General features: G+C 37.0%; 1 protein-coding gene across 2 annotated transcripts in view; it reads right to left on the bottom strand.

Annotated features, from left to right (window-relative positions):
- Window positions 1–12624, bottom strand: part of LOC132861279 (ras-related protein Rab-26-like) — a 73271-nt gene that overhangs the window by 7078 nt on the left and 53569 nt on the right. For both annotated transcript variants that reach the window (XM_060892714.1, XM_060892713.1), the window contains one exon: window positions 525–590. In XM_060892714.1, the coding sequence (XP_060748697.1) occupies window positions 525–590 (66 nt within the window). The remainder of the gene's footprint in view (window positions 1–524; window positions 591–12624) is intronic.

Here is a 12624-nt window from a genome sequence, read left to right as displayed (position 1 = left end):
ATTTCCTGATAAACACCTATTTAAACGTAACTTTTCGCTGTCAACATCCATACCCCACACTTTACATAGCTACTAATAACGTTTGCCTGAATGTGCCTTTCAATTTTCTTGTTTAATACAATATAGTTCTCAGTAAATGAAGCTGCAGCACACTTGGACTGATTGGAATATTGAAGCTTTGTTGACATTTTTTGAAAATTTGACTTTAGAATTTGACATAAATTTTGGGAAAATAGGCCAAAAAAAACCCCTGTGACTAACCTGCAAAAATATCATTAGAATATTTTCCAACAAACAAAGAAAACAAACTTTTAACCAAAAAGATTGACTGCTCATACAACCAGGTTATTGATTTTTTTCTATTCTTTACAAATTTCTATTTGTTTTTTGCTTGAATTTTGTTGAATGCTTTATCACTGGTATAGGACTATCTTGCATCCTCATTACAAAAGGATTTATAAAAAAAGTATTTCCTGTATATCCTCTGATTACTGAATAGAATTTGACTGTATTCATGCTCATACCTTATTGCCAAGTATCATTAAGACCACATCTTGCCGAGCATACTCATGGATTTCTGTCAGCCAAGCCTGGATAAACAAGAAAGAAAGAGAAAAATAAAGCAGAACGTCAATAAATTATACTCATGCAGGAGCAAATAATACTGCAAAATAATGCAAAATAACAAATCCTAAATAACAAAACCATTACAAGATTTTCCCAAGTACTCACAAACAATCATTTTAAACTGTAGACCAGTTTGTTATGGATGGATTGGACTATTCTCTGCCTGAACACCAGGGGGACATTTTGGCAGGCTTTGTTTATGTCTTGTGCCATGGGTCCTTAATCTGTTCCTTGTGTCTCACTCATTGCCCTCTCTCTGTATACCTGATATATCGTGCTTATTGTTTGCTGAGTCCTTGCCATGTCTTCTGGTTTCTTATTTCAGTTGCTTAGTCTTCCCTAGTGTATGTAGTTTTGCTGTTTTTCATAATAAATCCCCCTTTTTTCATGTTATTCCTGCATTTGGGTCCTGCATTTGCTCTTGTGGGGGCACCTGTTTTCTTACAGAAGGACTCACAGACCCAGTGGGATAGCCTCAAGCCTGGCACCTAATGATTTTTGGAGCAATTATTCTTGACTTTTTTGTAATTTTGGTTTTCTTTTGTTACTGTGGACTTCGTTCTGCTTCCTGTTCCTTGTGGAGGATGTTGCCTTACCTCTTTCTTGCCTTTTTTTTCTTTTTTTTTCTTTCCTTGGTGCCCTGCAACATCACTCCAATTCTGTACCGCTTCGCTTCCTGTTTTCATGCGGAGGACAAAACCTCCCTTCTTGCCTGCTGTGGATGTTACAGGCCTGAGTCTGTCCTTTATTTTCTTTTATATTCTGACATATTCTTGCTCCTTCTTGGAAAAGTAATGTTTGTATATATGCTTTTGTTCTGACTCAATAAGGCAGAAGTAATGAAATACTCATTTTAGGGTCTCTGTGTTGATCTTCAATAAATGACTATTATCTATACATCAAATACCTTTTAGGCAATAATTGACATTCAAAACAATATGAACACATCACTCTTGTCTCATACACACTGCACTGGCTCCTAGTTAAATTTCATATTGACTACTACTGACCTATTAATCAGTGAATAGTCTCACAGCACAGTACCTGAGTGAACTTTTATATTTTTATGATCTGCCATGATGCTTCAATCAAAATGTATAGGATATTTGTTGAAACCTAAAGTAGTGAAGTAGTTTTGCTGTTTCTTACAAAACACCACAGTTCTCGAACAACATTCCAATTAGTGCTCAGGACTAACTCTCAGTGTTAATTCCAGGCTGAAAACAGAAGCAAAACAGCAGATTGGGAGGGTTCAGAGGTCATGAGTGTTTAGTGAACTAGTTTGTTTTGATGCTAACCCCGAATTCTCAAATATTCATTAAGGTTTGTTAAGCTGGAGTGGCTTACAGCTTTCTGTCCCAGGAAACCCTCATGTCTGTGTCACGTTCTAGCTTTCCCTTTGTTAGACTCCCATAGTAAGTATTGACAGAGTCCTTGCTTACATTGTGCACACAATGTACATTGTCCTAACCCATTGCATGATCACAAACATGCCTAATGTCTCTCTCTCTCTCTCTCTCTCTCTCTCTCTCTCTCTCTCTCTCTCTCTCTCTCTCTCTTTCAGGGTATACATGGTACTCCTGAGATACCAGTGATGATAGAAGTTCTGGATAGCAGAATTAAACTCTAATTCTGGTTGGAGGCCCCCACTGCTGCAGAAAATGGCCCCACATGGACTACATGGATATATATGTGACTGTTGTGGATTGAGCCACTTGGTGACCATGGCAGTGGCTTTGAAGTGATATTTCTGCAGTTGATTTTGCTCTCTGGTCTCTAACATTGAACATTTGATGGCATCAGCAGGAAGGAATTTATGTTAAAACTATAATGAATTTAGAAATTATGATGATGCTCATACTTATAAATGCTCCAAAGTTCCTGGTTACACGATTGCATTTGACTATATAGAGTACATTATAAACACACTCTCCAGTGTCATCCAGATGAGGATAGGTTCCCTTCTGAGTCTGGTTCCTCTCAAAGTGTCTTCCTCAGCTTGTCTTGGAGTTTTTCCTTACCACTGTTGCCTCTGGTTTGCTGATTAGGAATAAATAATGAATTAAACTTTAAAGTTAGTTTTTATTTGTATTTCATAGGAACAGTTTTTATATTCCCATAAAGATGCTTGCAACAATGTCCGCTGTTAAAAGTTCTATGCAAATAAAGTTGAATTAAACTGACTTTAATTGAAATCTGTCTGTCTGCAGCAAACAAAACACAGCATCAACAGAAGCATGACAAAAGAGGAACCAGAACGTCTGGGTGAAAATCTAGGTGAAACTAGAAAAATGAGTGTTTAATGAGAAAATATGCAGAGGTTGATGGTTATTATTGTTTAAGCCTTGATTCAGCAAAACCATAGCTTTATATTCCCAAATGAATCTAAAGAATAAACGATGTAACAGCAACAAGAACAGAAAAGTGTTCACACTACCATAGGGAGAGCATGAATCCCTATGATGTCAGAACCATCCATGGACAGGAGCCAAAGGAGGAGCACAAATATCTATTATATCTAACTGAGGAATAGCATTCTCACTCCACTTTTTGAGAGATCATTTGTGAGAGATTTTTAAGGACAGAAATCACATTTTCCTGCTGCTGAGCAATGCACAGTCGGCTGGCTTCACCTGTCTCAAAGGAATCATAAAACATTATTAAAGGAAAATAGATGGAAATAAGCCAGGATCGTTTCAGTCATTACACAGGATTTCTGAAATCCTTTACTGAACTGAGATAAAACTTAATAACTTAATAACTTAAGGTAAACCTAATGAGTAATTAACAATAGGGAAATACAGATTTAACAGGCTACCATTAAAAATTACAACTTAAAAATATATACAACGGATCATGATGTGAACTACACAACATACTATACTACAAACACTTCTGGGGTACACATCAAATTGAACTATTTTTCAAAGACAAATTATCAAAGAAAGGGCCCCAGATCCAGGAGATTTCAGAGCACCAGTGTTAGAGTAATGTTTCCTATTCCAGCTTAAGAGATGAGAATACTTCAAATAGCCAGCAATCTTGATGGACTGGGATGTGGTAGATTCATTCATGACTGGGAGCCAAGAGAGGTGCATAATTTATGTACAGTAGGTGCATAATAATAATTGCCCATACTCTCTAGCTGGGAGGGATGGTATTCAGCAGCAAAAGATGTTGTGTACATTCACTTTTGCCAATAAGTTATTTTCAAGTTGGTTTTAGTTAATGTACAAATGGCAACACTTTAATTCCTTGGATTTGTTGTGTATGTGAAAGGCTATCTATAAATGTCTGTTTATAACTGCCATTGTATTAAAGCCTCTGTTAATTTATTTCCATAATTGCTTATTTATATTGGCTACAGATTTAGCCTCAGCTAAATGATTTCAGAATTCCTTTTTTTTTTTCTAATTCTAGACAATTTCTAGGGAATTTCATTTGCATTATTGCTTCAACATTTTCTCACTCAGCTGCACATAAACTAAAGTAACATCTACAGTATTTTACTGTCATTAATTTATTTGTCTTAAAAGATCTACATTATTTTTAAATAGTCAGTAGAAGGAGAATGATCATATTTTCTGCATTCCGATTGGGCTAATAATGATTTTACTGAAAAAGTGCTCCTTCTGCAGGTTGCCAGGTCATGGTCTGCTGATTAGTGTAGGTTTTCATTGTAGTTTCACCGTATGATTGTGTTTGTTAAGGTTCATGTTCTAGTTCGGTCTCTGCAATTGGTCTTGTCTCTGGTTTGGTATCAGATTTTGTCCACTTATTTTAAGTTATTTCTTGATCGTTTGCCTATTTATACCCTGTGTTTATGAATTATATTATTCATGAATTTATTCTTTGAATCACTCAGTTATGTATGTTATGTCATTCCATCACCTATGTGTCAGAACAGTGAAGAGCCTGTGACATTACACAAAAATTAGCCAACCTACTGAGCCTATTCTTGTATGCTAGAATATCTTGTTATAAAGCCCAAGGTGAATAAAGACACTTGCAAACTATTCTCCCAAATATCTTCAGAGACCTTGTGTCAGGATCACGTTTGGACATTTTCCTGTTGGAATATTAGGTGAGTTCTGGCAGTTGCATCTTGTGCCATGTTTTTTATTTTATGTGTTATTTAATAATAATTTGTTCCTGCCTCTGCACACCTGTTTCTTATGTGTGTAATTGTCTCCCCTATTTATCCCTGACACATTCCTTGTCATTGTGTTGTCTTCGTGGTCTCTGTTTGGTGTCCTCCGTTTTGTTGTTTTTGAGTTTTTTGTGTTCTTTCCCCAAGTTTCTTTCCCCAGTTTTCCGTGTTATGTTTTGTTATGTAAATAAATTGTGTTTTAGCTATCCCTGAGTTTGGGTCTGGGTTTTATCTGGGAATACATCCCGTTTTCTGACACCTTGGTATTTATTTCATCCCCCATTCCTCACTAAAGCAGACAAAAGATACTGTAAATTATGAGCTGAACAGATGTGACACGAACAGCTGTTAAAAAATGAATTGTCACAATTATTAAATTAAAGAGCCAAACCATTCCAGTACTGAGAACAAGTCACTCCATTCAATCTGGTTAAAGGCTTTTACAGAGAGGTGAAAAGGGATCGTACAAGGGATGAGCGAGTACAGCATTATCTGTATCTGTATCTGTTAACCATATGAATTATCTGTACCTGTATCTGTACTCGGAGTGGGTGGGGCCTAACCTGGAAGTAGGCTGGGCTTGTCTTGAAATGGGCAGGGCTTTAACCGGTATGTTATTTTAAGCATGCAATTGATATGGGTTGATCAGAAATTGATATATTTATTGCTGATTAGAAAAATATTTACAGGACAGCATCAGGATTGAGCTTCAGATCAATGGTTTTGATCACGATAGCAAACAAACTATATTACAGAACAAGTTTTGCAACAATGAAAACGTAGTGCAATGCAGTGCAATTATGAAGTAAAATGTAATGAACAACATAACTTTCTTTTTTAACTTTTAATTTTTTATGATCAGTGTGAATTTTTTACATTTTTTTTTTATTTTTTTGGTTCTTTTTTATTTTTTTATTTCCACACCAGGTGTGTGTGTGAGTGTGTGTGTGTAGCTTAATAATTAATTTGTAATATTTATAACACTAGCTTACTACCTTTATGTTTTTATGAAATACAGCAAAAACGTGTCAGACACTCAGTGTCTGGTTACTGGTTAGAGACAGCTGAAGGTTTAAAAAAGAAAAAAAATCTCCGACAGGCAGAGACACAATACGAGTCGCATTCTACCAAGAAAGCACCACGTCTGAACGAACCCACGTTTACCAGAACTCTACTGGTTAGTAAGTACGTATTATTAACAATACATCTGTATGTGTGTAGGGGAGGGGCGCTGTGACTAGCGTATCACAGAACGCTGACACAATCAGCTACCCAATGATGATTTTCATTCAATCCGAGCACAGATATTGACTCGTATTACTCGTATAATACTCGTACTCGGCAGAAGTGCTTTATCCGTACCGGATACTCGTTTCAGCTGAGTATCCGGCTCATCTCTAGATCGTACCTAACCTAACAATATAATGCTTGTCTCTTTGATACTCTTTTACAGACACATCCAGCTGATCTAGGACTTCAAATAGCCGGCTGAGCCTACACTACGCTCCTGGAAAGGACTGCTGCACCTTTGCACTGCCGTCCCCCTCCTGCTGCCTAGGTTTGGAGCCTGGACTTCTGCCCAAACGCCCCTAGAGCCCCTAAAGGGAGGAACTATTTTTTTCTCCTTTTCCTGAATTTTTGCTGCACTAATAATCGGAGAAGAAATTAAATACCACCCCAGAGTTTGCTCTAATCTCTGTGCCTCTTCTTCCGTGTCCCATCTCTCTAAGAGCCCTACAGTACCTAAACCTTTTAATCAATCAGATATTAAACCCTCGATCCAAAAAGAAGTGACCATGACCCCTATTTGCTGTCCAACTAACAATATCAAATCTCGCTTTTATTTCCAAGATCCTAGGAAAAGTTGTATCACAGTAGTTACCTACATAGGTATAACATTCATGAAGAGTATCAGTCACTACTTAGGCCTCATTATAGCACAGAGACAGTGCTAATGAAAATGGTAAATGGCCTATATATAAAATTGAATTGTTTGCCATTTGTGGACTAGTTTCCACCACTTGACTCTACTGCAGATACCATTGCTCAGGTGTTGACATAAATTACACCATCATTCTACCTCCTACCATTGCACACATAGTCTTTTCAACAGCCTAAGGATAGATACCAGTATTTTAGATATTGCTATTTTGACTCCTCTCTCGCTGGCACTATCGTTCCCAATTCTGTCTGTTGTGTGATATCTTGTTTTCTGTTTCGTGGGTGTTTAAGGCATGCATTGAAAGAAGAGACCAGGGGTCTCATTTATAAAACTGTGCGTAGGATCCCTACTAAAAGTATACGTACGTCCAAAAGCCAAAAATGGCGTACGCCAAAAAAAAAATTCCGATTTATAAAACCGTGCGTACGCACACCTGTAAGCAATGTTCCCTTTATAAATCACAGATCACCCACAGATGTGCGTACGTGAACCAGCCTCAAATCCTGCCCTGTACACGCCCATTTTTAACCATAAATAGTCAATGCAAATCACTGCGTGGGCACAGTTTCCTCTGCGCTCCGCGGGTTTAAAATTGGGTTGAGGAGTCAGTGTCTCAGGGGGTAGCCACTGTCGCCTACAGGTTATAATCATATTAAAAGCAACATTGTTATAATTATATTAAAAACAAAATTGTTACACTTTCTACTTTTTAATATTGTTAAACTCACCAAGAAGCCAGCCATCACGTACTGCATTTAGTCTGTTCCCTACACTGTTATGCGTCAAGATAAAGGAATCATGTGTTGAACCAGGCCAGCGTGCCACAATGTTTGTGAGGGTCATGTTGGAGTCACATATGATTTGCACATTAATAGAATGCACATGCTTTCTATTAACATAAGCAAATTCATTTTCAGATGTGAACTTATAGCAACATGAGCGCAGTCAATTGCGCCGATTACATTTGGGAAACCAGACATTGCTGCAAATTGCATTTTAATTTCGGCCTGTTCTCGCACAGTGTAGGGGAACCTGATGTATCAACTACCCATATTAAGTATACCATTCAAAACGACAGATATTATGGCACTCAGGGACGGCTGTGATATACCAGACCTATAGGGTGAGATGATAGATTCCAATAGAATTATTTCATATACAAAAAGGTCTTAGACACAAAGTTGAGGATTACTTATAGTTTTTTTTATATAAATAATTTACCTGTCTGCCAATACCCGCTGGAAACAGCCGGTTGCCTGGGACTTGGACTGGGATGGCATGGTTCCGGCGTGTTGCCCTCTCTAATACTGGACCCAATTCAACACATAGATCTAAGAGCACAGCTCTAGGGAATCAAATCGGCTTATTAGCCAGTCATCATAATGGGCCAGGAAATCATCATGCTTATTGAAGATTCATGCAATCATCCTTATTCTGCCATTGGCGTAATCCTCCAACAGTGCCATCATGAAGCATTACATACCCGGGTCACTGGAGGATTTATATGTTTCTAGCAATTAGACTGATCGTTAACACATTGACAAAATCACAGAATTAATTTGTAGGCGAAAATTTAAGATGTAAATGTTATAGTGAACACATACTTCTTCATGACGGTTTTGTAATCAACACCGTAATAGTTAGGACCGATGATGAGTAGCGATTGTGCTTCATGACTGTATTTGCAGACTTTGACATTTTATGATATATGTACATTAAGGAAAATATTTCGTTTTTACACTGTGCCCCTGCAGTTCTCTAATAAAAGGGTATTTCATGCTATTCTGTTTCACATGTAGTCGCGCCATATCCTCCTGCACTCCCGTTGTGGACAATGTGACTGTAAGGCAGCGCTGATTATTCATTCATTCATTCATCTTCTACCGCTTATCCGAACTACTCGGGTCACGGGGAGCCTGTGCCTATCCTCAGGCGTCATTGGGCATCAAGGCAGGATACACCCTGGACGGAGTAGTGCTGATTAATTATTATTATTATTTTATTTTTAATACATTTTGAATTACGTTTTGGATTTTACTAGATTTATATAGCCTAAAACAATCGGCACAAATAACACTTGGATTTAATCTTCATGATAATGTGGATATAACGTATGAAATGGAGTGAAAATTAAATGTCATTAATTCTTATAATCGTTCTTTTCACATGTATTTTCTACAATCTAACTTCAGTTCACGACCTCGCCATCTGTGTCGCCAATTCCCTTTGTCTCCAGAATGTGCGTACGTACGTCTCAAAGTTTGCTTAAAGGTGCGCACATTTTCCCGTCAAGTTTGTTTTTTATAGATCACAACCTTTGCGCGAAAACTGGCGTACGCACGTTTCCAGCCCCGTTTTGTGCGTACGCACGCTTTATAAATGAGACCCCAGGGCTTTTACTTTGTGTTCATTCACACTTTTAAGGGTTCCATGAACTCAGCACAAAATGATATTAAGCCTTTTTTCCACATTTAGTTTAACAATGTATTTAGTTATTATAAGCCACAAGCCTATATGTTGCAAGAGAAATTAGTAGGCCTGTATTTTTATGTTCATTAAAGCCTTATCAGCATTAGGCTGCCTAAAATCAGTTTTCGCAAAGCAATATCTGGTTCAACTGTATCAGCACTGCTCCCAACAGTTGTATTACTGTATTAAATATCTATATTTATATTGAAATATATGATTCATATTAACTTGAAACTTATGTCATTATATAATGTAAGAGATATTTACTGTTGTTTAATTAAACAGTGCATTGAACATAAAAATCCAGGTTGATATTAATAAATAATTTCTCACAATTATGTTTAATAAATGTACAACCCTAACTGCAAATAAAACTCAAATGGAAAGCAGTATATTCTTTTATTTATTTATTTATTTATTTATTTATTTATTTATGGTTCTGCCACTATTAATTTTTCCCATTCTGGCCAGTTTACATCAATCTCACTGAAGTGTGGACCAATTAAATGAGTCAGAATTCACTTGCAATAATGTTTAATCATCACAGATAATGTCTCAGTGGACTTCTTGTCTAAGAACCCATAATAGTCTCAGATTTCTCAGATTTTTGGCTGACAGTGGTGGATTGCAATGTGGCCTCAAGGCTTGGTGTGGATTTTTACAAACTAATCACGGTTGCAAAGAGTTACTTTATGAATTGGCACTAATTTTGGGCAAGAAGGCCTCGAATGCACTCTGCATTCCAGTTCATCCCAAAGGTGTTCAGTGTGGTTAAGATCAGGCTCTCTGCAAACCTCTTGAGGTCTTTGACCACAACATTGTTAAATCACGTCTTTATAGACATCAGGTATGTATGTTATGTCATTCCATGACCTAGGTGCAAACAGTAAAGAGCCTTGATGCATACTTTCCTCGTTCCCATGGAAAAGAATTCTTGAGAAATGGTGGACTCAATCAAGCAGCACTAGAAAATCGGTTGAGTGTCAAGGACAAGAGGACAAGTGCTGAGGACTGATGACAGTTAGCTAATAGAATGGAGCTTCTCAGTGATGGCAACAAAGCCAATTTCTGTAGAATGTACCGTTTGAAGCCATTATTGGCTAGGTTCCTGGAGGTTTTTCAGTGTGAAACAGAGCAACAGTTTTGTAGATGGTGCATTTGAGAATTTTAGAAATTAAAGTGAAATGGAGTTGGTGATATCTGAGCTATCCAGAGTGGGAATATTCAGGATGGGAATAACCCTTTTTGTCTTGAATGCAGTTGGTACATAACCAGATGTTATGGAGCTGATAATAATCTAAAATGTCTTTTGAAATGTTTATATGCAGTTTATATGTGCTCCAGTACACCCAGCTCAAAACGTACAGGTGCATCTCAATAAATTAGAATGTCATGGAAAAGTTCATTTATTTCAGTAATTCAGCTCAAATAGTGAAACTCATGTATTATATAAATTCAGTACACACAGACTGAAGTATAAGTCTTTGGTACTTTTAATTGTGATGATTTTGGCTCACATGTAACAAAAACACACTAATCTCAAAAAATTAGAATATGGTGACATGCTAATTAGCTACAGAATTTGGCGACAGTTGTCATATTCCTCTTTTTAAGCCACTCCTGAACCAGAGACAACTTCAGAGTTGTCTTAGCTGGGCTAAGGAGAAGAAGAACTGGACTGTTACCCAATGGTCCAAAGTCCTATTTTCAGATGAGAGCAAGTTTTGTATTTTATTTGGAAACCAAGGTCCTAGAGTCTGGAGGAAGGGTGGAGAAGTTCAGAGCCCAAGTTATTTGAAGTCCAGTGTTAGGTTTCCACAGTCTGTGATGATTTGGGATGCAATGTCATCTGCTGGTGTTGGTCCACTGTGTTTTTTGAAAACCCTGCACCCGTTTACCAAGAAATTTTAGAGCACTTCATGCTTCCATCTGCTGACCAGCTTTTTAAAGATGCTGATTTCATTTTCCAGCAGGATTTGGCACCTGCCCACACTGCCAAAAGCACCAAAAGTTGGTTAAATGACCATGGTGTTGGTGCGATTGACTGGTCAGCAAACTCACTAGACCTGAAATCCATAGAGAATCTATGGGCTATTGTCAAGAGGAACATGAGACCAAAAAATACAAATGAGCTGAAGGCCACTGTCAAAGAAACCTGGGCTTCCGTACCACCCCAGCAGTGCCACAGACTGATCACCTCCACGCCATGCCGAATTCAGGCAGTAATTAAATCAAAAGCAGCCCCTACCAAGTATTGAGTACATATACAGTAAATGAATACTTTCCAGAAGGCCAACAATTCACTAAAAATGTGTTTTTTATTGGTCTTATGAGGTATTCTAATAGTTTGTTAAATGTGAGCCAATATCATCACAATTAAAAGAAACAAAGACTTAAACTACTTCAGTCTGTGTGTACTGGACTTATATAATACACGAGTTTCACAATTTGAGTTGAATTACTGAAATAAATAAACTTTTCCACAACATTCCAATTTATTGAGATGCACCTGCATGTATGGTGTATGTCACCTGAATGTCTGCCACAACATAGAAAATGTTTAATTAAAATTGTAATATTTTATATTAAAGGATCATATTTGGATAATGAATAAATTTGAATTTTGGGGTGATTTCCACAATGTGCACTATATGAATCTTCTGCACTACTATATAAACTTACACCTGAAATTCTGCATGTTGTAAATAAAACAGTCCAGTATCAGGAGACTTAGGATATCCTAGTAATTTGTGAGGTATATACAGTAGTTTGTAAATAATGAAAAATATTTGAGATGAGTGGTTACTGACTACCGTAGTCCTTCAAAAGACGAGAAAAGAAAATCCACTAGATACCCAGACTGTTAACGACAATATGTGATTATTAACAATGTAAAGATGAATGTAAAGCAAATGAATGTAATGATGAATAACAAATGTAAAGATGAATCTGAATTATGTATGAAATTAGCATATAATTTCCTGCTATCATAGTGACATTACACAATTTTTTTACATTAATTGTTGATTTATGTAAACAATTTCACAAATTCTGAGCCAGTAGGATTTCCAGCTCAATGTTGATTGCATGAGGTATTCATTCCATTGGTTGTGAAGAAGTTACAGAAGCTGTTTTATTATTCATATGATAAAAACCTAAAAAAAATTAGATTAAAAAACAGCAAATTAAGTATGGCATGTACACATGTTCTGAACTGTGATTACAATATAGTCAGAATAATAGAGAATGACATTCTGTATGATAAATGAACCTGATTGATACGATTTTGTCATGGATTGACACTCAAACATAATTGAATTCTTCTAGCCTCAAGACATCAATACAGCAGCAATCTGTCACAGTGACAAGTGACCTCTGAAATACATGACGCTACAAGATCTATCTACTTCCTTTAATCTGCCACTGCACTGCACTA

This window comes from Tachysurus vachellii, chromosome 18, assembly GCF_030014155.1.
Source record: "Tachysurus vachellii isolate PV-2020 chromosome 18, HZAU_Pvac_v1, whole genome shotgun sequence".
Lineage (NCBI taxonomy): Eukaryota > Metazoa > Chordata > Actinopteri > Siluriformes > Bagridae > Tachysurus > Tachysurus vachellii.
The sequence above is the reverse complement of the archived record's forward strand: the minus strand, read 5'-3'. Positions and strand labels throughout refer to the sequence as shown.